This window comes from Macrobrachium nipponense, chromosome 11, assembly GCF_015104395.2.
Source record: "Macrobrachium nipponense isolate FS-2020 chromosome 11, ASM1510439v2, whole genome shotgun sequence".
Lineage (NCBI taxonomy): Eukaryota > Metazoa > Arthropoda > Malacostraca > Decapoda > Palaemonidae > Macrobrachium > Macrobrachium nipponense.
Genome location: NC_061087.1, coordinates 3830117 through 3854531, shown reverse-complemented (window position 1 = coordinate 3854531; position 24415 = coordinate 3830117). Strand labels below are relative to the sequence as shown.

Sequence of the window (24415 nt, the reverse complement as noted above, 5' to 3'; positions counted from 1 at the left end):
CTTCAGCAGCATTACACTTGTAGAGATTCTTCTCTATTTTGCGAATAGCGGCTTTTTCAGTGCTACTTAAACAGGCTAGTAGAGCGCCTATAGAGGTCATGGTAAAATACAGGGTCAAAATAGGTGTATATATTTGAATTTTACAGATAAACTATAATACCATAGTCATCAAAGTCATTAACGATTTTCTCTCTCTCTCTCTCTCTCTCTTTCTTTCTTAAAGAGAGAGAGAGAGAGAGAGAGAGAGAAGAGAGAGGAGAGAGAGAGAGAGAGAGAAAATCGTTAATGACTTTGATGACTATGGTATCATAGTTTATCTGTAAAATTCAAATATATACACCTATTTTGACCCTGTATTTTACCATGACCTCTATAGGCGCTCTACTAGCCTGTTTAAGTAGCACTGAAAAAGCCGCTATTCGCAAAATAGAGAAGAATCTCTACAAGTGTAATGCTGCTGAAGTAGCTATTATTATTATTATTATTATTATTATTATTATTATTATTATTAAAATTCCACAAGATTTTAACAATTATCCTAATATGAATTGATATGAATTATATGGGAAGATGAATTACTCTTTTTGTTCACCATCTCGTTTTGATACGTATAAAATCATAATGCATTAGTTTTCCCCATCAAATCCAAATCTCAATATATTTTTATCACAATGACGTGAAAATGTATTAAATTACGGAATTTTATTTCGTTCTCCGGGCTCAGCACGTACCCAACACCCAAATTACATCACAGGACTTACCGTCAATGAAAGAATTACCATCGTCACAGCAAACGTAATCAGATGAGTTGGGAACTAGACACCAGTAGGTACAAGTCTCTGTCGGTAGTTAGTGGGTTAATTGGTTAGCAGTTAGTGGTCCGGTCTCATTGGTTAGTGATAGCATTCAAATCTTGGTTATAAAAAGCCATCATGTTGTTAATTTATTAAGTTCCAGTACTTTCCATACCTTCCTATATATCTGATATCTAATGACAAAGTTTGATCAATTTATTATGTATACGTATGCATTTAGCTACAAATGTCCTTTAATATCCAATTCGCTCTACCTCGGAATTAACATATTTTCATATATGTTAACGTAAGGGGAATTTTTAGTTGATAATAATTTCTTCCTCTCGTGGATTAGAACCAGCACACAGAGGAGAAATCAGGACTTCAGTGACGTCTTTACCAACTCGGTAAAGACGTCATTTAAGTCCTGATTTCTCTTCCGTGCGCTAGTTCGAATCCACGAGAGGTCGAAATTATTGTGAACTAAAAAAATTCTCCATCGGTTAACATATATGAAAATATATTAATTCCGAGGTAGAGCGAATTGGATATTAAAGGACATTTGTACTTTAATGCATGTATATGAATCACTGTGATGTGATAAAAATTCATCTATATATATATATATATATATATATATATATTATATATATATATATATATTATATATTGTGCGTGTGATTCTCTCTCTCTCTCTCTCTCTCTCTCTCTCTGTATAAACAACTAAGTCCCAACAATAGTCTTTCTGTCCTTGTACCAATCAGAATGCTATCTTAGCTGTCAATCACCTGTCAAACTATTTTTCCTTGTGAGTGTCTGTCAGTTCGTTCATTCCCTTCTCCCGCAGCCATGTAGGATATCAACTGAAAATAATTTTCTTCGCCCTGCCGTTAGGATACATTTTTATTCTTCACAGACTTCTCGATTTCAGAGTATCCTGGACGAGGCAAATCATTAATACCACATAAAATATGGTTGAATGCTATTAGACGATACTAAATCATTCCAAGGAACTACTTCATTTTAATTATCTGAGTATCTCCTTATCAGACTACAATCCTATTCACATTACGTCAAAGTGATTCATTTACCATATAATTGCATGGAATTTTTATCATCCAAACAAGCCTTCATGACCTGAAGAATGTCTTCGATTGCAATCATATCAAAACAAGGCGTGATCAGACCTCCAACTTACTCGAGACCCGTGCAAGATTTTCCCCTCACGCATAAGTTGTAAACATTATATACCTAACTTTTAATGTATATTGAAACGTTCTAAAATCTACCGTTAATTTGCCTTGTTTCGCCAACGAAAATTAAAATAAATACGCTACATTTTGTTAGAAATAATTTTTCTGTACTGTTTTACATGCATATTATTTATTTTTTACATTTTCATTCTAATAAATGAATCATTTATATTCTATCCTAAAATTCCTGTATTTTCAACTAAACACGAAACACCTTTTTCAGATTTTTTTAGACTCTTCCACAGACCTTACCTATCCCCCACAAAGAAGAAGAAGAAGAAGAAGAAGAAGAAGAACGACAATAAGAACAATGTAGCCTGTAGGTTTACTCACTGAGCGAGCGAAAATGTCAAGCCGCTGAAATGTATAAACGCTACTCTGATAAAATCTCTTTAGCTCAAGCCATGCGGATGCATTTTCATCTCTGAATACACATAACAAAATTACAGAAAAACTATAATTCACTTTAGAAACAAATGAATTAAGAAAAGAATTCGTTCTTTGATCTTTTGTAACGCCTGAAATTTAATTACGTCGTAATTTTACCATGCGTCTTGGTAATTAGCCGCCCTTATTGTCGACAAAAGTTACAAGAATAGAGAGAAGTATTCGCTTACATAGACGTGGAATGTTAGTTTGCATGAAGAAATGTCAAAGTAATAAGACAAAATTTTACTGAAAAATATCCATATGCATTACTACACATCTACAGCAACATCTTACTCAAAAATTTGTTATTTTATTAGTGTCTTTCGCCTACTCTGCAATAACGATTTCATCTATTTCTACAAATAATATTTTCATAAGACCTGGGCTCATTTAAGTACTTAGAGAGATTTCTGAGCAATTTATGGTATTTCATTTAATACACAATAATTATGGTAATCATCCGTATCAGTTAAGGTGAATACTAACATATTTCGTTGTGGTCACTATTACATGCCATTCTTTATTCTATAATCTAAAATAAGGACAATGTTCTCTCACCGCGAATATTGTTAAAGTAAAAAAACTGCAAGTTTACCTAAAGTTACTACTAAGAGCACAGAGGGAGGAGCCACTTTAAGTAAGAATTACCGATGAGATTTACCTGCCACTACAGCTTGTTCCTTTGCTGGAGCTGGAGCGGGATCTGCTTCTGAAGGAAATAAAAAGTAGCATAATAAAATACATAGAAAAAAACCTGTTTTATGTAAAGAAACAAAGCAACATTTAATGTTCTTGGTGTTTCATTTAATTTTTCAGTCGAAAACCACACTGTTCCTTATTTAATTATTGGCATCTAATATTAAAAAAATTATTGCTATCCTGCACTGGCTTAGAAATCAGACACCCGTTAATTTACTGTCTATCTTTTGCAAAAACAAAAGAAAAAAGGAAAAATGGATAGATTCAACCGCTCGTTACTCATTTCTTTAAATTAGTTTTAAGCTTAATGATCATCACATACTTTAAAACCTGAGAGTCTAGAGCTAATTAATAATGTGCAGCAACAATATATGCCAGGTTTAAAAAAAAATTGGCAGTATTTAAGGAAGATGGTTATAGCTGACGTCTAATGCATATGGCCCTTTTTTAATGTCAGTTTTCGCTCTGGTGTATATTGTTTAGAAACCTGAAATATAAATAAGTACTCTGAGCTTGGTTTCAGTTCAAACAAATCAGCAAAAAGGGACGGAATAAGGTCTGAATAAGAAAAATTACAAGAATTTCAATTTTGTGTAACGAAAACATTTTGTATTACCTATCACAACAGTTTCCTTTTCCTCCACATCATCAGTTACAGGTTCATCTGAAAGGATAAATGTCATAGCTTAAAAATAACCCCAGAATAAAATAAATTTTACTAAAGGCATAACTGTAATATTTCTCAGTAATTTCACTTCCAGCATGTTGTTGTTCCTAGACCTTCAAGACATTTTTTATTATGTAGTATCCATTCCGTCATTCTATATTACGTGTGTATTCAAAAAAGAAATTTTAGCGTTTTCACTGTAATTTACATGAACGAATTTGAAAGAAGAAAATTTTATTTCTTTTTTTACAATTGCCTCCATAGTCATCTATCAAAACATAATTCTTTGCTCTGCCTAATTTAAACTTTTATTTACTTTATATGGCAAGAACTGATATCTTTATAAATAATTAGACACACTGAGTAGATTTAAAGTTTATTCTCTCTCTCTCTCTCTCATCTCTCTCCGTTCTACTGCTCCTCTCTCTCTCTCTCTCTCTCTCTCTCTCTCTCTCTCTCTCTCTCTCTCTCTAAAATATAAAGAAAAGCAGTTTAATCTTTCTCCTTACCAGGGGTGTAATAAGGATTTCCGTTGTCGCAGCACTCATATTCGAAAGTGCCTGGTTTGCGGCAGAAGTACTTGCAGGCTGAGGCTGAGCTGACAGCCACCAGGAGGACGAGGAATTTGACACCCTGCATGTTGACGGGCAAGTGTTGAGACGATAAGCACTAACCTGGAAGAAAATGATAAGATTTTAATATAATTAAATGAACCTAGTGTGATCACTATGTAGGATGTCCATTAAATCATGATACCAGAGAGTAAGATAAGCTTCTTAATTTGGATAAATGATTTACTGATAAGTATGCACACACAAATGCGCACGTACAGACGACCAAACAAATACACACAAACACAAGGTGTGCCTAAAAATTCGCTTATCCTGCCCTCGGGCGTTTCCTTGTTTCTGATGAGTGAAATCGACCTTATTGCTAATCTTGTAATGTCAGTTTGGATATTAAGCCTACTTTGATTACGTTTTTCCTCTGTACGATCAGTTGTGCCTGAGTAAAGGGTCGCACTAGACCGAAAGTGCTTGGCTATCTCGCATTTCAATTTTTCCTTCGTGGCAAAAACCTTTATATACACAGACATACATACATATATATATATATATATATATATATATATATATATATATATATATATATATATATATATATATATATATATATGGGAAGAGAGAGAGAGAGAGAGAGAGAGAGAGAGAGAGAGGAGCGCAGAAAATTAAACAAAACAAAGGGCATAAATTCAATTCAACCTTGACACAATTACACTGACGGCTCGACAGAAACAAGCACACGCAAACGCATGCGTACGTATCATATACTATGTTCCAAGGGCGTGAACTTTTGCGTTATCGGACGCAACGGCGAATGATTACCTCACGGAAAAACAAGGTAACAGCAACAGAAATCGTTCCCACAGACACTGGGTTTTCAAAAAGCAGTCGTTTCCGTTCTACGGTCATACAAGTGTAATACTGGGCCCCGTGCGTACCGCTCATTACACTTGAATGACCTCTGTGAATTACGAGAAACAATAGCTGTGTTATACAAATTGTCATTTCCCCTTTCAAGGTCCCTGGTTTTAACCGCCACTATATACCTACGAGGGAATAGATTCCATATAACATAAATGAGTATCTATCTACTCACAAACTATAAGAAAAAATACATAAGCCAAAGGCTATTCAATTCAAAAAGGAGATTCCAGTTATAAAATGTAGAAAACGAATCCTAATCATTGCGAGATTAATCAGACGAAAGAATCGATCCAATCAGATAACCGAAAGAGAGAGAAAGATTTATACACCATCAAGGAACGCTTCTTTTTTAACCTCATGACCAAGTCGTGCTGTTTTGTACCAGAGAAACCTTTTCCGGTATTCACGGCTCATTTAGAAGAACTCTCGGAGTTATCACGAGATTTCTACATTATGCAGCGTAATCAAGCTTAGCTTGCACTGACCTAGAAAAGTGGAGAGAGAGAGAGAGAGAGAGAGAGAGAGAGAGAGAGAGAGAGAGAGAGAGAGAGAGACCTAAAGAAGCCAGGAGTATCGTATAATATCCAATTCACTCTACCTCGTTAATAATTTACACCCAAAGGGAGTTAGAAATGATAAATGCTTCGTCACCTAATATTATGTCAATAGTCCCTGTATATCGTTGTTTTTAAACAGGCAGCGGTTCAAATCCCGCTGGTACCGAAGCATTTACCAATTACAATTCGCCTTAGGTGCAAGTTATTCTCGAGGCAAATTGCACTGGACATTAAACGATATTTGTGGCTTAATATTTGGGTATGTTATACTTACATACATACACACACATATATATACATACCTATATACCTATATATATTAAACTATAAGAGCGAACATATGTATCAACATAATCACATTTATACGAATATAAGTACATATATATGTATATATGAATTTACGAATAAATGTAGAGAGAGAGAGAGAGAGAGAGAGAGAGAGAGAGAGAGAGAGAGAGCACGAAATGTCAAACTGCGTTGCCTTCAAACCTCCCCCCACCCCCCCCCCCCAACCTCCCCAGGAGGGAAGATGCCATCAGGGGATTCTTAATCGTCTCATTAGCTTTTCATATCCTAATCTGAAAAGGAGAACTACAGACAGACTCCGACTCGAAACAGATTATAATGGCATCTCAGATGAGCAATCACACTCTGTGAAATAAGTGAGGTGTGACACCATAAACCAAATGGATGGAAGAAATATTCTAGACAAGTCTTCTTTAGGAGTTAAGAAAGTTCTTATGATTTTCATGTCATTTGTTCTTATTCAGTTATCATTTTGATTGTGAACATTTTTTGCTTCCTTCGTTTCGATTTTTCGGCAGTGACCCGTTAAGTGCTTACCATCGCTTTTTCACACAAACACATGCGTGTGTTCGTGTATAAGTGTATACATATATATATATATATATATATATATATATATATATATATATATATATATATATATATATATATATATATATATATATATATAAATAGAGAGAGACCTATAATATATATATATATATATATATATATATTGACATATAAATAGAGAGAGAGAGAGAGAGAGAGAGAGAAAAATTAATAAATACAAAGTCACCGGATGGTCATGCTGGTGGCGACAGCCTTTTCAGAATAGACAATACAACGTGAGCTGTACGATAACATTCCCCAAAAGAATCACATGCCGCGATGTATGGCGCTGACAACTCGTTTTGTGGTGCATAATCATAGCCGAGATTAATACTAGTTACTAACAAGGCCCCAATCTTACTGTTTGTAAGAGGAAAATAAGGAAGGTTAGCACTCAAACATCACAGAGTGGAATATTGCGATATTCCTCGCAAGTTATTATATTTTCTTTCAATTCACGCGAAAGCCTCGACGAGAGGTAGGACCGATCTTCAAGATAATCGTCAGGTAAAATCCTAAGGACACTCAACCTTAAGTAAGTACAGCGCATTTTACGCATTATTAATAGGAAATAACTCGACTGAAAAAATGCGGGGCAATAAATGGCGAATCATATTTAACTTCATGACATCATCATTATGTGTAGCTCGAAAGAATCCCCAGTCAAAAAGCCGAATCTTTTTAGTTTCAGTTAACCATTTTTGAGTCCCAAAGGAAAATGAGTTAAGTCCTAAATCATACCATTTTAATATCACTCAATGACTCTTTATAAATATCCTTTTTTTCATTGCTTCATTTTTATGATGAAAGGATTATCAGATAATATGAAAGACTTCAGAGAAAAAAAAACCCGGGTTATTTCAATCGTGAGTGAGTGAGGGTGGGTGCGGAGGCTGTATCGCTTCATGGACGTATTTAGTCGGATCCCTTTCGCATGCATCGTTATCCCTGCATTGCATACATATATCACTTTTAGGGGGAGGGGAGGGGAGGGGAGGGGCGTGGGACCCCTTGATGGATGGAGGGTTTGCATTTCGAATGAATGACGGCAAATGTGCTTCTTTGTCATCGGAGGTGGTAAGAGGAATAATGAAAAGAGCAGAGAAAGCGGCTTTGTGAAAGGAAAATGGGATGTGAGGAGTCGTCGTCGAGAGGAAGAATGAAAATCAGGTGGACTATGAAACAAGGTAAAGGGGAGGCGGGGAGAGGGCGGAGTAATGAGGAGGAGGAGGAGGAGGAGGAGGAAGTAGAGAATGGAATATGATGAAGAGGTAGAGGGCTAAAAGTGAAGAGGTATTAATAAGGAACTTGGGAGGAGGGAGGATGGGTAGAATAAGGTAAAGAATAGGAAAGAGAGGAGGTGGTAGGTTAGGAGAATGTGGACGATAAGAGGAGGGGGAGGAGGAGGAGGAGGAGGAGGAGGAGGCATAGTCGGCCGCCACCGGAGAGAGAGAGAGAGAGAGAGAGAGAGACAATTAAAAAGAAGGGGGCGACTTCAATCAAGTCAAATTTATCAGCGATTTTAAAACATGAGGGAAAGGGGGGCAAAAATTCGAAACCGTCATTAGTTCTCTCATTAGACCGTCGTGAAAAATCAAAATCAATTTGGAATCCCAGATGACAACGAACTCATAAAATGGTTTTCATGTTATGAAAGTCGCTATTATGGAGTGAGAGCACTTTTGCCTTCTCTTTTAATTGACGTATAATTCGTCTCTAGAAAACTGGCCCGTTTTTTGCGTGGAATATTTCAAACCAAATAATTAGGAAAGATAATCAGAAACCGGTTTGGAGAGCACCGCCTCTGCCGGCGGTGGCCAGCGACGATTTCCCGTTCATCGCTCACGAGAGAAGAAGTGGAGGGAAAAAGAGCGACATAAATTTATCATTATTTCAAGAAGCACTTCTGTCCCAACAACGAAGCTGTTTATGCACAGCGAAGAGAACTATACGAAAATAAACATTATTCGAGAACAAACTTTGATGACGTTACGTAATGAAATCGATCATCTCTGAGAAAGGGTAAAAGCAGAGTATGTGATATATGAGATGTTCCCTCGCATAAATATGAAATCAAAATTATATGAGGCAATGCAATAAAATATTTATGAATTTGAAGATAAGATAAGCTCGCAAAATATGCATATAGAGAAACATGAGCCGATACAGTTTTTGGCAGGTATCTCTAGGCCACCTGGGATTATGTTATCTATCTATCTGTCGTCTATATATATATATATATATATATATATATATATATATATATATATATATATATATATATATATACATAACATATGTAGTATATACTGGTATATATAAAGTAATAAATATTATATATATATATATATAGATATAATATATATATCTATATATATATATATATATAGAATATATATATGATATATATATAAATCTATATATATACACACGGCTATAGATAAGTATGTCGGTATTCTGAGCAGGCGACGTCAGCTGAATCATAGCGCCCGATATCAGTCACAATCCAAGGAAAGGGAGACAGTTTCCACATTGCAAACACTATTACTTTCACAATCTCTTACCTGGAGGTTAATACACAAACACGATAACTGGTTGCGACGAACGACGAGTACAGCTCTCAAATGCGAGTGTCATGACTTTGGCCAATTCAGGCGCTTATATATCCCGTGAGTTGGGTGTTGCCGGAGAGGCATTTTCTAAATACAGTGGAAATGTTTCCACTCGGGCCGGAGGTTGTGCAACAGACTATCCAGACTGATAATCGAAACGGGATGCTTAAAATCACTACAACGTTTATCCTTTGAAACGTTTATATTCATTATGTGAACTGCCCCTCTATTTGCAATTGACGAAGCTTCTAGTTTTTTTTTCCCCCAGTCTGGGAAATATTTTTGGAAAAATACAACAATGTTACGGAGAATTTGCAGCTGCAAGGTGACAATGACTGATCAATTTATGGTGTCTCCATTGAAAATGCACATGGCCTCATGAACCTAGCGTACGGGATTTACAGTAACAAATTATATAATATAAAATCTTATACTACAAATGTTAATATGCTTTACTGCACACACACCCACACACACAGAGACACACCCTGGCAGAGTTAAGTTAATTATACAAATAACAATATACACTAATAATATAACCGGCGTTAGAAGCCTTTTCCCTCTTTCTATTATGACGATGAAAGAGTATAATTCTCATAAAGTAATCCTGTTAATGACATCACTGAGAAAGATCAGGACGTGACGTCATTAATATAAACACTGCGGCAGATAATAAAACAAACAATAACATTTATGGGAGTTCCGCTCTTATGCAAGAGTTCAGTTTTTTCACCAGCAATCACAACAAGTGGTTCTATGGAAAACGTTATGGAACATAAAGATTATACAAATATGTATGTATGTATGTACGTATGTATGTATGTATGTATATATATATATAAATATATATATATATAGATATATATATATGTATAGTATATATATATGCATATATATATAATATATATATGCATAATTATATGAGAGAGAGAGAGAGAGAGAGAGAGAGAGAGAGAGAGAGAGAGAGAGAGAATGCAATGCAAGCTCTGTTTCGAATTACCCAAAGTAGCATTGAAGTCTCCCCTTTGCTGATGAATGAAATTGCGCACAATCGTTAACTAACAAATTTATGAGCCGTAAAAAGCCTGTTATATATTTTGGAACGTCTCTCCTTTTACCAGCCCTGGGGCTCTCTAACTAGTCTGTATGAGGTATATTTTTATTATTACAATATAGCGGGTGACAAATGTTCTTTGAGAATATCGTTAACCAACATCTTGATTCTCGTCAGTTTGTTTAACATTTGAACAAGGTTATTCCAATTTGTCTGTCCGTCTCTCCGAAACTTAAAATTCTTACTCTATCCACAGAAGCTAGGATATTGAGCAAGATGTCCCCCTCGCATTGACTTGCTTTTCCCATACGCTCCATTGTGCAATTTTGTGCTGAGTTGAAATTGCCATTCATATGGAATTATGAGCTAAGGTCCACGATTCCTGATAATATTACAGAAAATAAAATTTTATGTTCATTTGGTATATGTGTATATTTTATTTCTTAATACACCATAGTTAAATTATGTAGGCATGCGTGTAAGATATTTAGATTTTCTATGGGAAAAATATACAGAACAAAAGTCGCCAAGCCCTTGTATGGCAGCGCGCTCACACACACACACACACACAAAAAAAACTTCAGCGACTAACTTTTCTCATACTCATGAATAAAATGAAAATTTGCTTTAAAACTAGCGACTATTAACTCCTTTTTTTATCGTAACAGAAGATTTCAAGAGGCATACTGCTGCATAAAACCACAATGTTACCACAAACACATTACTTAAAGTCAGAAAAGTCTACAGTATTGATTTTATAATGATATCATCTCATATTACCTGCTATGCAATGCCACGTGCACTGAATAAATCGAACTTTATTTTTCTTCAAAGAATACTGATACACACAGTTAAAAAGAAAATGAGAAGTCTTCTCTTGCTACTGCTAACGTCTTGAGAGAGAGAGAGAGAGAGAGGAGAGGGAGAGACGAGAGAGAGAAGAGAGCGAGAGAGAAGGAGAGAGTCCCTGCCCCATTCTTCTGTTGTGACCTCTCTTCTCTCTTTCTTTTCTGGCTTTTTTTCCCCCCCTCTCTTCCTGCTGTAAGGAGAGTGTCCCTTTTAAAAGGCCCCTTTAGTTCCTTTTCCTCCAAGACCGCCCCTACCTCCCTCTGTATATGTCGACGAAGCTTGAGAATGGTGTCTAATTTCGGATAGCCTCAAAATCTTTTACGAGTTGTAAATGCAAGTCCGGATGTGCGGAGACTGACAGATTAGGGTTCCATTATCCCTTGCTCTGCAATTTTCAACTTCAACAACTTGGGTTTTCTGTTTCAGCTGATGCGGAGAGGTAGAATTGCTTCCTCTCCTCATTCTCTCTTCTCCCTCCGCCTCCTTGTTTGTCTGTCGGTCGGTCCCCAGAGTAGTGTGCGTGTGTTTGTGTTGTGTGTGTGTGTGTATATAAATTTATATCTATATATATATTTATATATATATATATATATTATATATATATATTAGATAGATAGATAGATATAGATAGATATATAGATAGATAGAAATATATATATAGATATATATAGATATGTATATACATACATACAAACACACACATATTCATATATACATATATACGTACATAATTATATCCTTTGATTCGTTATTTTCACTAAATGGGAGTTTTTCCTTTATTTGGAATTACGCCCAAAGGGAACAGCCTTCGGGCTCATCGGCAAATTAAAATGGAGGGAGTAGGGTTGTTAACGATCGCCCTTTTATCTTTTTGTAAAAGAAAACTATTGAGATGGCTTTGTCTAACCGTCCGCACATTTTTACTGTCCGCCCTCAATCTTAAAAACTACTGAGGCTAGAGGGCTGCAAATAAATATGTTGATCATCCACCCTCCAATCATCACACGTATCAAATTGTAGCCCTCTAGACTCAGTAGTTTTTAATGTATTCAAGGTTAAATTTAGCAGTGATCGTGCGGCTGGCAACGCTATAGGCCAGCCCACCACCGGGGCGTGGCTGAAAGTTTGGTGGGCCGCGGCTCATACAGCATTATACGCTGTATTGAAGAGTCAATTTCGGCGCATTTTTTTTTTTTTTTCTTTAAACCTCACCAAGTACTAGAGCTGCGTGGACTGACAGGCAGTAGCCGGGAGCGATCCGTAATCATTCACATATTTAGCCTGACGTAAGAGTTTCAATGACTGAAACTTTCTAAACGAGAAATTACTTGTTTACCATAACAGCTAGATCACCTAGGAAGCGAATATTTCGGATAGCAATTGCAAAGGACGAGAGAAGACGCTCTGAAGCGAGACAAGTTACTTATTGGCAGAAGAGTTCTCATGCCATCCCTAAAAGGGGAATCACACGGCGTCAGAGAGAGAGAGAGAGAGAGAGAGAGAGAGAGAGAGAGAGAGAGAGAGAGAGGTCCGCGTCCGGATGCCATGTGCAATATCTGAGCTTATCTTGAAGGTGTGGATGCGATCCTTCTTAAGAAGAAGGTAAAGATCAAAATATTTTTTTCCTATAAAATTTCACGAATAATCTGTAGCTTTCCGTGTCAATACCATTGATGACACAGAATTATGAAGAAATTCATTTTCGTTCTTATTCCACGTAACTCAAGAAACGAAGCATAGAAATTGTTTTGTTTCTGTCGTGCCAGGATACCAGAAAATTATACTTCACGTAGCTGATTCTTTTGCTTTAACCCGAGATTCTTCAAGTGAATATGGTTTGTAAACATGCGCGCTCGTGCGCATTTGAATAACGTATATGAAGAGATCACTCGTTAAAAGTGATCTCACACAGAGAACACACTATGAACATGATGAGATATTATGGTCAGGAATTGTTGACTATTGTTAGACATAACTATCTACGGAGAGGGCATACACTTGTACGCGTGTGCATACGTTCGTAGCTACTTTTGTGCAAACATTGTTTTACAGTGGTTATCAAACTGGAGGTAGTAAGGGCAAACAAACGTATATGAAGTCAGAATTCTTTTATAACTGCCGAACTCAGCTCATATTTTCACTGTTCGATCTGTTTACTAACAAACAGCGTTCGCAAATGGCATAAATATTTCTAGGCATTACTATTTACGAAAATTTATTTCTTGTCCGTAAGTTTGTTCTGTATGACCAACAAATATTTTCACTGTAAAAACAACGACTGTTTGTCATGGCCGAACAAATATGGCTTGAGGCATGCCTGCTTTCTATCATTCCTGTGATGTCAATCAGTCCCTCCCCAATTCTTGACTTGGTGTGATGGCGATGGGATACTGGTAAGGAAGTATGTCTTGCGTGAGTAATGAATTGCAAATTGCATTATAACCACAATAAAAAAGGCAGAATTAAATGTGTAAAACTTACAAGAGGAACAAACCAACTTTTTTTTAAACTATTATAGAAAACCGCATTTTTTTCTACAAAGTGTTATCTATGAAATTTGCAATTAACCTTAACTATCGACAACGTCCACAGTTTTTCGGTCGAGCTGAAAGCCACAAAATTAGGCTATTAAAAACAGCTAATAACTTTACAATGTATATAATCTCCTGAATAAAACAGTAATCCTGAAACAAAATCAGGTTCATAGGACTGCAAAATCCAATAACGCGCGGGATAAAACATGTGTAGGTCACAAAAATTTCTAGTCACGTAGCTATCACAGCAGAAGTTCCTGCATCATGCAATGATTTGCCGTAACTTGCCACTTATTGTTACAAAGTAGGTCAAATCATACTTTTCATTTTGCCCTGTGCTCTCTATTTAAATTGCAAATAAAAAGGCAAGTAAGATTTAATTATCAAGTCGGCCGAAACTTGCGAGAAATGAAAAAATAACAGGAAATATAAACCCTGGTTATCTAATACTATCTATCTGTAAGTTAGGGCCACAAGTTGACTAACCGCAGTATCGCACGTATTTAACAAAAGTCCCTCGCTAAATAAAACTTCAGATCTCAGAAAAGAACAAAACAGAAGGTGATTCAGTACTAAGCCTTGAAAACAGTATTTGGAGTAATTTGAGAGGGCAAGAAACGTAATCGTCTGGGACAGAACTGCAAAAAATCACAGAATATTCAAGTTTGCACTGCAACAGCTCACGCGAGGACACAACCATGCTGAATTGTACATGAGCAGACCCTAATCATACATTTCCTTTTTCCTACTACATTCTATTTGTCGAAAACTGACAGGACTAAATTCATGTACAAAATCCAAAAACTCTTTGGCTACAGATTATTAACATTAAGCATCACAAATGACAAGCTGTAAAACTCTTCTAACTCTCGTAGTATCTAGTACATATGATCAAGGTTATATACTAGAACAAGTCGTTTTGCCATCAGACCTTCTGGGTTTCGTTAGCAGCCTTTGTAGCACTTAAGAATCTCAAATCTGTAATTTCAAAGTAAAGCAATAATCGAAGATTAATTTCTAAAATTTCGTGTTTTCCTACACACACATTTTATTCCTTTAAGTACAGCAAACGCGGGATTCATTCATGACTATAAAGATTCAATTGCTGTCTTCTTAAAGCATTCCTGACCTTGGGTTCGATCACCAATCCCATATATCGGGTTAGATCCTGTCTATACAAATTGAATCATTTCTCTATGTTTCTTTATCGTATTTTCCTGTGCAAATCGATTCAACTCTTCCTTACCAAAAGGATTTTCTTCAAAGGTGATGATAAAGTTATGAGGTACACTAGTAAATATTAGCAAGAGTGGATATGCATGGTAAAATTCTTATAGATTGCACAAATATGTTTAAGATATGGGTTTTTCTGTAAGCTTGAGATCCATCGACAGACCATTGACTGCTATGGTTTTTGAGCAACATGCGATTTGTATAGGGCATACGCATGGCGTACTGTCTTGTTCTTGAAGAAACAATGAGAAGGCTCTTTTCTGTATCAATTCAACGATACTGAAAATTGATACTGAAAATACTGAGGAGTTTCCCCACACGATCAGATGTAAATACCCCAGTAACAACACCTCATTTACATACATCAAAACAACCCCACAAAACATTATAAAAAAATTATAGAGGAAAAGAAACAAACGTCGGAGAATGTCTTTCACACTTGGTTCAAGGTTATAATCGGACACTGATGAACACGTTTTCTCCGTAGAAGCCTTCGACCGTGAAAAGGAGAATACGTTGCATGGGTGAACATGGAGCATTTTTTACGTTAGATTTATTTTTCCTTTCATCTCTGTCTTAAAGAAATCTGTCAAGTCCACTCGAATCTAACACAAAAAAAAAGCTAAGTGGAGCGAGAAGCATATGAGAGAGAGAGAGAGAGACGATGAAGCGGAGAGATGGACGAACTGAGGAGAGAGAGAGAGAGTTTTTATTTCATTTTATATTACATCACGTGTAATATGAAATCATTTTCCCAAAGAACATCTTCATCTACATAGCAAGGAACAAGAATGATTAAAAAAAACCATGATTTGGCAATTACTTTTTATGAGACTGAAGTCTATCCGGAGAAGTTAAAGGTAAAAAAAAAAAGCAACACTGCCGACATTTGAACCGTATTTCAATAAAATGGTTTATGCCAAATGAATTTCATGTAACTCGCCCAATCCTTCCTACCCATGAAAATGGTATGAAGAATCCCATCACATCCCATCAAGTTCTATCTTCAATGACATGTTATAAAGAGGTATTATCGACGAAGAATATCGGAGGGCAAAAATGCGGGCATGCTTACACCCAAAGCATATTAAATATATTAAAATATTTACGCGTTCTAACAGATTTGCATATTTCAACGTCTTTTTTTTTAACCGATTATTCTTTGGAGTGATTTTGCTGGCCACTACTTGTCCCCGAGAGTTCGCAAATCACTCTAAACATCTTAATTTGCATTGTAGTCTTGTATGAACAAGAAATACAAAATCATTTTTCTTTGGCTTCAGGGGTTGTCAGCTGACCATGCTAACAATGGAATGACAGAATACTACATGTAGTTAATGCCAATGACTCAAAAATGGAAATTGCTTTAGGTTGAGAAGAATTATAATAATCACATTGTAAATGTTGCATGACAAAGCTCAACGAATAAATAAGCGGCTTGAATCAAAAGGGAAACCTCCAAAGGCTTCCTGCATAAGCTTGTCTTTGACTGTTTTGAATGCTTTGGAATTCGGCATCTTTATCTTTCTGCACTCTTATTTCCTGTATTTTTTAACATGGCCACTTTAAGGAGATCAACGTTCATTCAATGTTAGTCCAGTTCACGAATGTCTTAAACAAATCAGAAATGTGACATTACTTTGATAATCTTCCCAGATTCCACTGTAAACCCAGCTTGAATTCAATAATTTAAAAAATAACCAATTTCGCTGGGAATCTTGAGTTTAATGAAGGGCAGGAACGCAATCATTTTTTTAAAAAATGACATGATATATATAAGTAAGAGTTTGTGAATGGGCGATTTAACCCAACATTCCTAAAATCATGGCATGTAAGACATCCACTGATCCGCGTGAATAAGTCAGATCTGGAACGACTCAAAATTTATCAGTTTCCACATAAAAGTCAAAATTCTCGCCTTTTGCAATATCCTCTCCGTCACCATTCCCCTTCTAATTCGCTTGGTTAGTTTTGGTGTTTTTTTTCGTCCACTGATAATCTAGTAGCGTGAAATGCTTCGCCATTATTTCCAGCTTTTGTTTACAATTCAAGGATCAAAGTCAAGGGAGCACTTAGAAGCAATGAGTATGAGTCTCATGAATATTATCTGTAGTAAAATTCTCTTATTTCGTTTCTTTTTACGTACAAACTATGTTAGCAAGGTGAATGCTTCCGATATCAAGGCCCATTTTTGTCAAGACATCAGTTTGGTGAACCGAATCAGTCAGTTCATCACGTAGGTTTTTGCTCACTCAACAAATGCAGGCAGTCGATAGAAGCACTGCGCAGTCGCAGACGTTTTGTCTTCAAACTAAACAAACCCAAATCGGAATCTACAAAAATAGGAGTAATGTCATACAACTAAATACGCAGACTAAGGATAGATGAGAAGGAAACGGTTCGAATAGAACGGATGACTCGATGGTTGTTGTGTCCGTCAGTTAGCCTGTCCAGAGATTAAATTCATCTCTCCTGGTTATTTCGGAGCAATAATTATTGGCTGCTTGCAAACACGGAAGCATTCACTCATTTCTTCTCTACCAGTAAGATCCCTTTGCCCTTCAGTTGTGAATAGACAAATATATATGTTACAGGAATATAGCGAAACCAGGCATATCGCGAACTACCTGATATTTCAGGCAGATAGCGAAATGCACTTAGGGACTGATCCCCGCAGGGCTAGTACTAAACACAGCGAAACGGTGACTCAAACTACACTGTTCGCCGTGTTTAGGGTCATTTGATCCCTCAGGGGTTACTAGCCCCTGGGGGATCAAATGACCCTAAGTGTGTTTCGCTATCTGCCTGAAATTTCAGGCAGTTCGTGAAATGCCTGGTTTCGCTATCTGCCAGTAACTAATATAAATAGGCAAACCATTTATCAAAATAAACAGTTATAAGGAAATAGAAATGAACTGTTTAGAAAATTAAAATGTTATTGATAAATAAAAATTAAAAGTTTAGGAAGAAGTAACCACAAGATACGTAGGATATTTCCTATAATCACTGACATATCGCACATGGGTCGAAGTAAACACAGCAGGGGAAATAATAGAGACCACTGATAATAATGATGGCGTTTCAGCATTTCCAAAAATTTCTCTCCCGTATCTCCTGTTTGGTATCCTCTCCATAGCAACATCCGGAACTCATTAAAAGTATGGGGCGGTGATGGGTGGGTTCATTTAACAATAGCCTGGAGAAATAGATGCGCAGTTCATGATAAAGGGATGAATGACACCAAATGCTGCTTTGGCATTAAGCCATTGTATGCAAATATGCGCAATATTGTTGTCTACACAAGCAATAATTCAAATTTACGTGCCTTCACGGTTAATGGGGCTATCAGCTAAGAAAACACCGATACGGAATAATACTGAAGCTGTCGATGAGAACCTTCTTGCTCTTGAATATGCACGAGAAGAAATGGGTGTGTATGTGTGTGTGTGTGTGGTGTGTCTGAGACAGAGAGAAAGAGCAACTGTCATGCTTCAGATGCCTATAATAAGAGCAATTTCACAGTACTACAAAACACTGCTTCACTGCTTTTTGGTTCTGCTCTACACTGCACTGCCTGTCCTTGACGTTAAACTACCAAACACGATTCCCTAACATCACGAACGAGTAATCATCAGCTGAACGAACAAAACTAGCGAACTACTTTCCAGTACACAATACGCGGCCTTGTGCGACCAACCCACGATAGGGGGAAAATATAGTGGAAATTGTACGCAAAACTCAGTAGAACCTCTGAAAAGACAAGTATACATAGACGAATAAGATTAAGATAATGGCCCTTAAAGTGACGAGTATTTGATTAGTAATTGATGGGAATCTCAAACAAAAGGTGCATTACAAATCTGAAAATATAATCGTTATTCCTATTTGTAAAGTAAAAATGTTTATCAGTAGTTATTTTTAATAATACATTAGATAATGAAAAGATACTGTTTATATGTGTGAATAAGTTACCCTCAAATTCCTACCGCCAAAACCAAGATCAGACTGTAAATAAACTACATATTATACATGGCACAATGCAGTTCATGCCAGTTTCCTTTTACGTAAGGTGCTATTTAGCATCCTGCATACAGAAAAGACACTGCTCAAAATTTTAGCTACAAGCATCAACACTATGAACGATTTCAGGCAGTTCTTGGTCTTATCAGAAAAAATGGTAAAGACATAATACACAGATCGTTAATATGCGAACAAGGAAACAGTAACTATGAAAAGAAGAATAACACAAACTTACTCTCCAACGAAAGTACTGACCCTGTCGTGGCTGGAATGGACTGGACGTCATTCATTATAACGCCCTGCATCCCATATAACAATGAAGTGTCATTTCCGTTTTCCTAGTCTGCCATTTCCGACAATTATTGACTGTGAAAGATCATCAGCACTTAATTCTATGGACGAAAATAATTATCAGTGGCCCCCTCCCGACTTAAGTGTGGTGCTATATCACACCTAATATAATTACTATATATCCTGAATTATTTAGGCCATGGATTTTAGCATATCCTGTTGAATCCATTACACTTCAAAATGTGTGCCCGTTTTTTTTAATAGTCTTTAATCTTTATACTTTTAACCTGACTTTAAGGTCAGTTCTTAATGAATTTGTTTCTCAATAGAAAATTATGGGTTTTTATATAAAACTATTATGATTATATAACTGGTAATGTTTTATGTCAATACATTACTGCTTTTACTTTTATGTGTTCTTACCATCCTTGTTGTTTTTAAAATCTGTATTTCTTATTAGATTTCTTTAAAAGTTATTGTTGACAGATGTCTTATAGTGCATCAATTATGTTAAATATGCCAAACACTACCTCTCGCATGTGTGTTTTTCTTTCTTGTACACAAAGGTATTGATTACAGACAAAATACTGAAGATGGTATGGTGACTCACACGATGTTTGTTTGTTGCAAACCTATTAGCGAATCTTATTTGCATTAGAAACAGCCATGAAATATGATGGGTTTTTTTGCTGAGTAAAAATACAAAACGGTCGTTATTCTTATCCGCCATGGCCTTCCTTTGTGCCAAAGAACAAAAGTACACTCAATGTCACCTTGACAGAGTAAATATGTACGCCAGAGCAAAAAAATACGCTATCTCTCTTTTTATACATACATACGTACATAAATACATGCAAGCACACACACGTATGTTTGTGCGCGTGTGCATGAATGTATTCTCTGATTATTTTCGCACGAAGCCCTAAGTAACTTGAGTAGCAAAGCATACCTATACCTACGCGTCATGCAAGCAAAGTAAGGAAACACTCACAATGCTCCCAGACATTGTTCCCAGATACCGCAAGTGTGGTTGGGCTGAACCATGTGTTTCCAGAGCCAAGCTTTCTCTTTTCGTAGGTGTCATTGCTCAATCGTAAAGCTCGATCTAAAGACGGATGCAAAACTTTTCTAAATGTAGGTCTTTACATTCTTATAAGTTATTATTATTCTGAAGGCGAACCCTATTCATATGGAACAAGTCCACGGGGGCCACTGACTTGTAATTCAAGCTTCCAAACAATATAGTATTCATTCGAAAGAAGAAACAGAAGGGAACAGGAAATTCAGAAAGAATGGATCAGGAAATCTATGAATAGCTTTATAACATTATGATATGCACTAACCGACCGTCAATGGTATCCTAGTTCTACTGTCGTGGTTGGAATAATTGCCATGCGTTCGCAATGAACTATTGCTGATTTTACCTCATCTTTACGTGGAATTTGACTCCTCAATCATGGTTAAACATCTTGTTCATATATATATAATATATATATATATATATATATATATATATATATATATATATATATATATATAATAGAGAGGAAGAGAGAGAGAGAGAGAGAGAGAGAGAGAGAGAGAGAGAGAGGAGAGAGAGAGAGATATCTATATATATCTATATATAGTATATCTATATATATTATATATATATAGATATATATATACTCATATATATACAGCAATCATAACAGTATATATAGATGGGTGTATACATATGCATACATACATACATGCGCGCACACACACACACAACACACCCACACACACACACATATATAGATATATATATATATATATATATATATAATATATATATATATGTATATATGTGTGTGTGAGTGTGTGCGCGTACGTGCGTGCGTGTGTGTGTGTGTATACAGTATACGCGCACGCGCACACACACACACACACACACACACATATATATATATATATATCATTAATATGAAAGGTTAATGTGGTTTTTTCTGAGAGTCATGCTGCAACACATGGGACGTCATTATAATATATAACCAATGATTTGATAGCAAAGATGCTATGGTTCAGTTCTGAGATCAGATGTCACGACTCTCTCTCTCTCTCTCTCTCTCTCTCTCTCTCTCTCTCTCTCTCGTAAAAATGGAGATGACATCAATATGTATGGATTTATGACTGTATCCGGTCATACACACTAGATACATCTGTATGCAAATTTTCATACAGAGAAAACCGAGAGGCAGATGAACAGAGAAGATGAGAGGTGGGGAATGTGCGAGTGCAAGATCTGAATGGAAGCGCGCACCATCATCGACTGCAAAATGCTGGTCATTATCTCTCGCCGTAATTGTTATTCCTTGTAATGAAATGTCCTGGAATGGATTGAAATACCTCATTGTGACGCCACAGCCCGCAGTTATAATTACGTTAATGAGGGCAATGCATCACTTCACTCACTCCCTTCTGCTACCCTTTTCGTCCTCCCATGCACTCCCCTCACTCCCCTCCTCCCCTGCCAACCACCCCCCCCCCCCCCAACCAAGGAAGCACTTCCCTCACACGCCCCATCGGAACACGTCAGTAATACGTAACGAGACCTCGTAAAAAGGAGAGTCGTATTGGAAACGAGAGAACGAGAAGACGCGGCTCCATTTAGGTTTTCGTTTCCTGCAAGCGGAGATTCCCCAGACAGGTGTGGTGCTATGGATTTGTCCCCGGGTTGGATTTGCAGCTGCTTTAAATTAACGGTAATTGGCCGGAAGGTCGAAGCGCTTCGAGAGAATGGGGCTAGACGACGACGATGCGCCGTCTGCCTGGAAAATGGGGACTGGGATGAGGTAGGGTCGTGGGGGCTCAGAATGGGAGAACGCTCTGATATGGGTCGGTGATACTGATGGGGATTTGAGAAGGATAAACAGATTACGACTCTGGACGGAACCTTCAATTACTGAAATGTAAAGTATGCATTTGATAATGATACTAACCTTTCACTTTGGTCCCTTTTATACTACATTTATTTCCTAAGTTCCGCAATATGAAAAATGGCTTATTATATACATTAGTGTTTTACTCAAGGTGAATAACGATGCATCCATAATTGCCCTCAGCACTAATCAATGTAGATTACAATGCAAGAGAATTTTTCCTTCAAATATGGTTCAAAAAACTTACCCCAAAACCACTGGACCCCGAAAATGCCCACACTTTCATAACCTGTTCGAGGGTCATTTTCGTGGAACAAAAACCAGGAGAGAGAGAGAGAGAGAGAGAGAGAGAGAGAGAGAGAGAGATTGTTCTTTTTAAAAAACTTGACCTGAGGAACTACCACAGACAAGTTCATCGCACGTAAACAAGGAAGCTTTTGCTTTGGGAGAGAGCGGAGGGCACGCGGGAACATTTAGCGGGAAAAAAGTGGAAAACACAAGCCAAAATCTAAAGCAGATGAGGTAAAGAGAAAGTGAGGGATAATTTAGAGTAAGAGAGAGACGGAGAGAGCGCTGGAAAAGTTTGGAGTAAAGAGAGAGAGAGAGAGAGAGAGAGAGAGAGAGAGCGCACAAGAAAATTTCAAAACAAAAGAGACAGAGCGTGGGAAAAATTCTGGAGCTAGACAGAGGTAGCTGGAGTCAACATGGAAAAACATGATAATAGAGGAAAAAGTAGATAGAGAGAGAGAGATAGAGAGCTATGACTTAAACATTAGTAATACTGAATGTGATCACTCATATACTGGTGTATCATTTAAGCTTAAACTGTCAGGAGGTGATCTCCTTTGACAAACAGCCTAAACACGAAGACACAAACAAGAGTTCCATGAATGGCCTGGAAATCAAGCGATTGGGACAGGTTACAACATCACAGAGAGAACTGCCAGACATTCAAGTAATGTAACCAGACAGAGAGAGAGAGAGAGAGAGAGAGAGAGAGAGAGAGAGAGAGATGATGATAATAATTTGCTATGCACAAAGATCAAATGAACGGCAAGAAAAGGCATAAATTTCCGTGAATGGAGTAGCAACAGCGCGACAAGTTACATAACCTGAGAGAGAGAGAGAGAGAGAGAGAGAGAGAGAGAGAGAGAGAGAGAGAGAGAGAGAGAGTTGAGAATAATCTGCCATGCAAAATGATCAAATGAACTGCAAGAAAATGCAACCATTTCCATGAATAGGGTAGCGACAGAATGGTTTTATGATCAAAGGAGAGAGAGAGAGAGAGAGAGAGAGAGAATAAACTCATCACGGTAAGTGGATCATCACAAGAGCGTTGCTGTGAGGAGAGAGCTGTCGCCTTCGACGTCTTGAGGTTCAAAGTAAGTAGCGAATCTCCCCAGAGAATCGAGTGCTGATACCATTGCAGTTCTCTGATTACTATTGCTCCAAATACTCATACTTCTCCATCGTCTCCCTCCTGCTCTTCCTCTTCTTCCTCCCACCCCCTTCTCCTCCTACTCCTCTTCTCCTCCTCCTCCTTCCTCTCCTTTTTCTTTTCTATACTTAGTTCCACTTCAGGTTCAAATAAACACAGCCTAAGTTGTGACATTAATCGCCCTTAAGATTACCATTAACCGTTTGGGAAATTGCGGAAAGTAAAGTCATTAGCACAGAAGTTTCGGTGAGCCATTCTCTCTCTCTCTCTCTCTCTCTCTCTCTCTCTCCTCACAATGATGATCTAAATTCACTTTTCCCCAACTCCACTACGAAAACTTTAATTCTGACACATATTTAAGAATGCCGTTAACGTTCCCAATTATTATAGATTTTTACCACTCTGTAGAAGGGACTATATCTATAATTAAACTGGAGTGTGAGCAAGATGGTCTATTTAAGTACTTTCCGGTCGATTACATTTCATTATCGTAATTAAACTTGGCCCATCGTGCCCCTTCGGATCATGAAACCTGCAGAATTATACATACACACACACATCCATTAATACATGCAAGCAAATGTTCACTATTCAACCGAGGATGACAGGTGCGGCACTTATTCACGTTAGCCAAATCAGATGAAAAACTCGGTCAAACTACATTTTAAGAAAGTAAAAATGTATAAATGTGTAATTAC

At 37.0% G+C, this 24415-nt stretch overlaps 1 protein-coding gene across 4 annotated transcripts in view; it reads right to left on the bottom strand.

Moving 5' to 3' along the window:
* The window catches only part of LOC135217362 (uncharacterized), a 347393-nt gene that overhangs the window by 9017 nt on the left and 313961 nt on the right, over positions 1 to 24415 (bottom strand). For 2 of the 4 annotated variants that reach the window (XM_064253313.1, XM_064253397.1), the window contains 4 exons: positions 4352 to 4516; positions 3792 to 3839; positions 3138 to 3185; positions 762 to 839 (listed from right to left, as the gene is read on the bottom strand). In XM_064253313.1, the coding sequence (XP_064109383.1) occupies positions 762 to 839; positions 3138 to 3185; positions 3792 to 3839; positions 4352 to 4481 (304 nt within the window). In that variant the 5' untranslated portion in view covers positions 4482 to 4516. Of the gene's footprint in view, positions 1 to 761; positions 840 to 3137; positions 3186 to 3791; positions 3840 to 4351; positions 4517 to 9347; positions 9497 to 24415 lie in introns of those variants that run through there. The other 2 variants (XM_064253237.1, XM_064253470.1) reach the window with 2 other exon arrangements.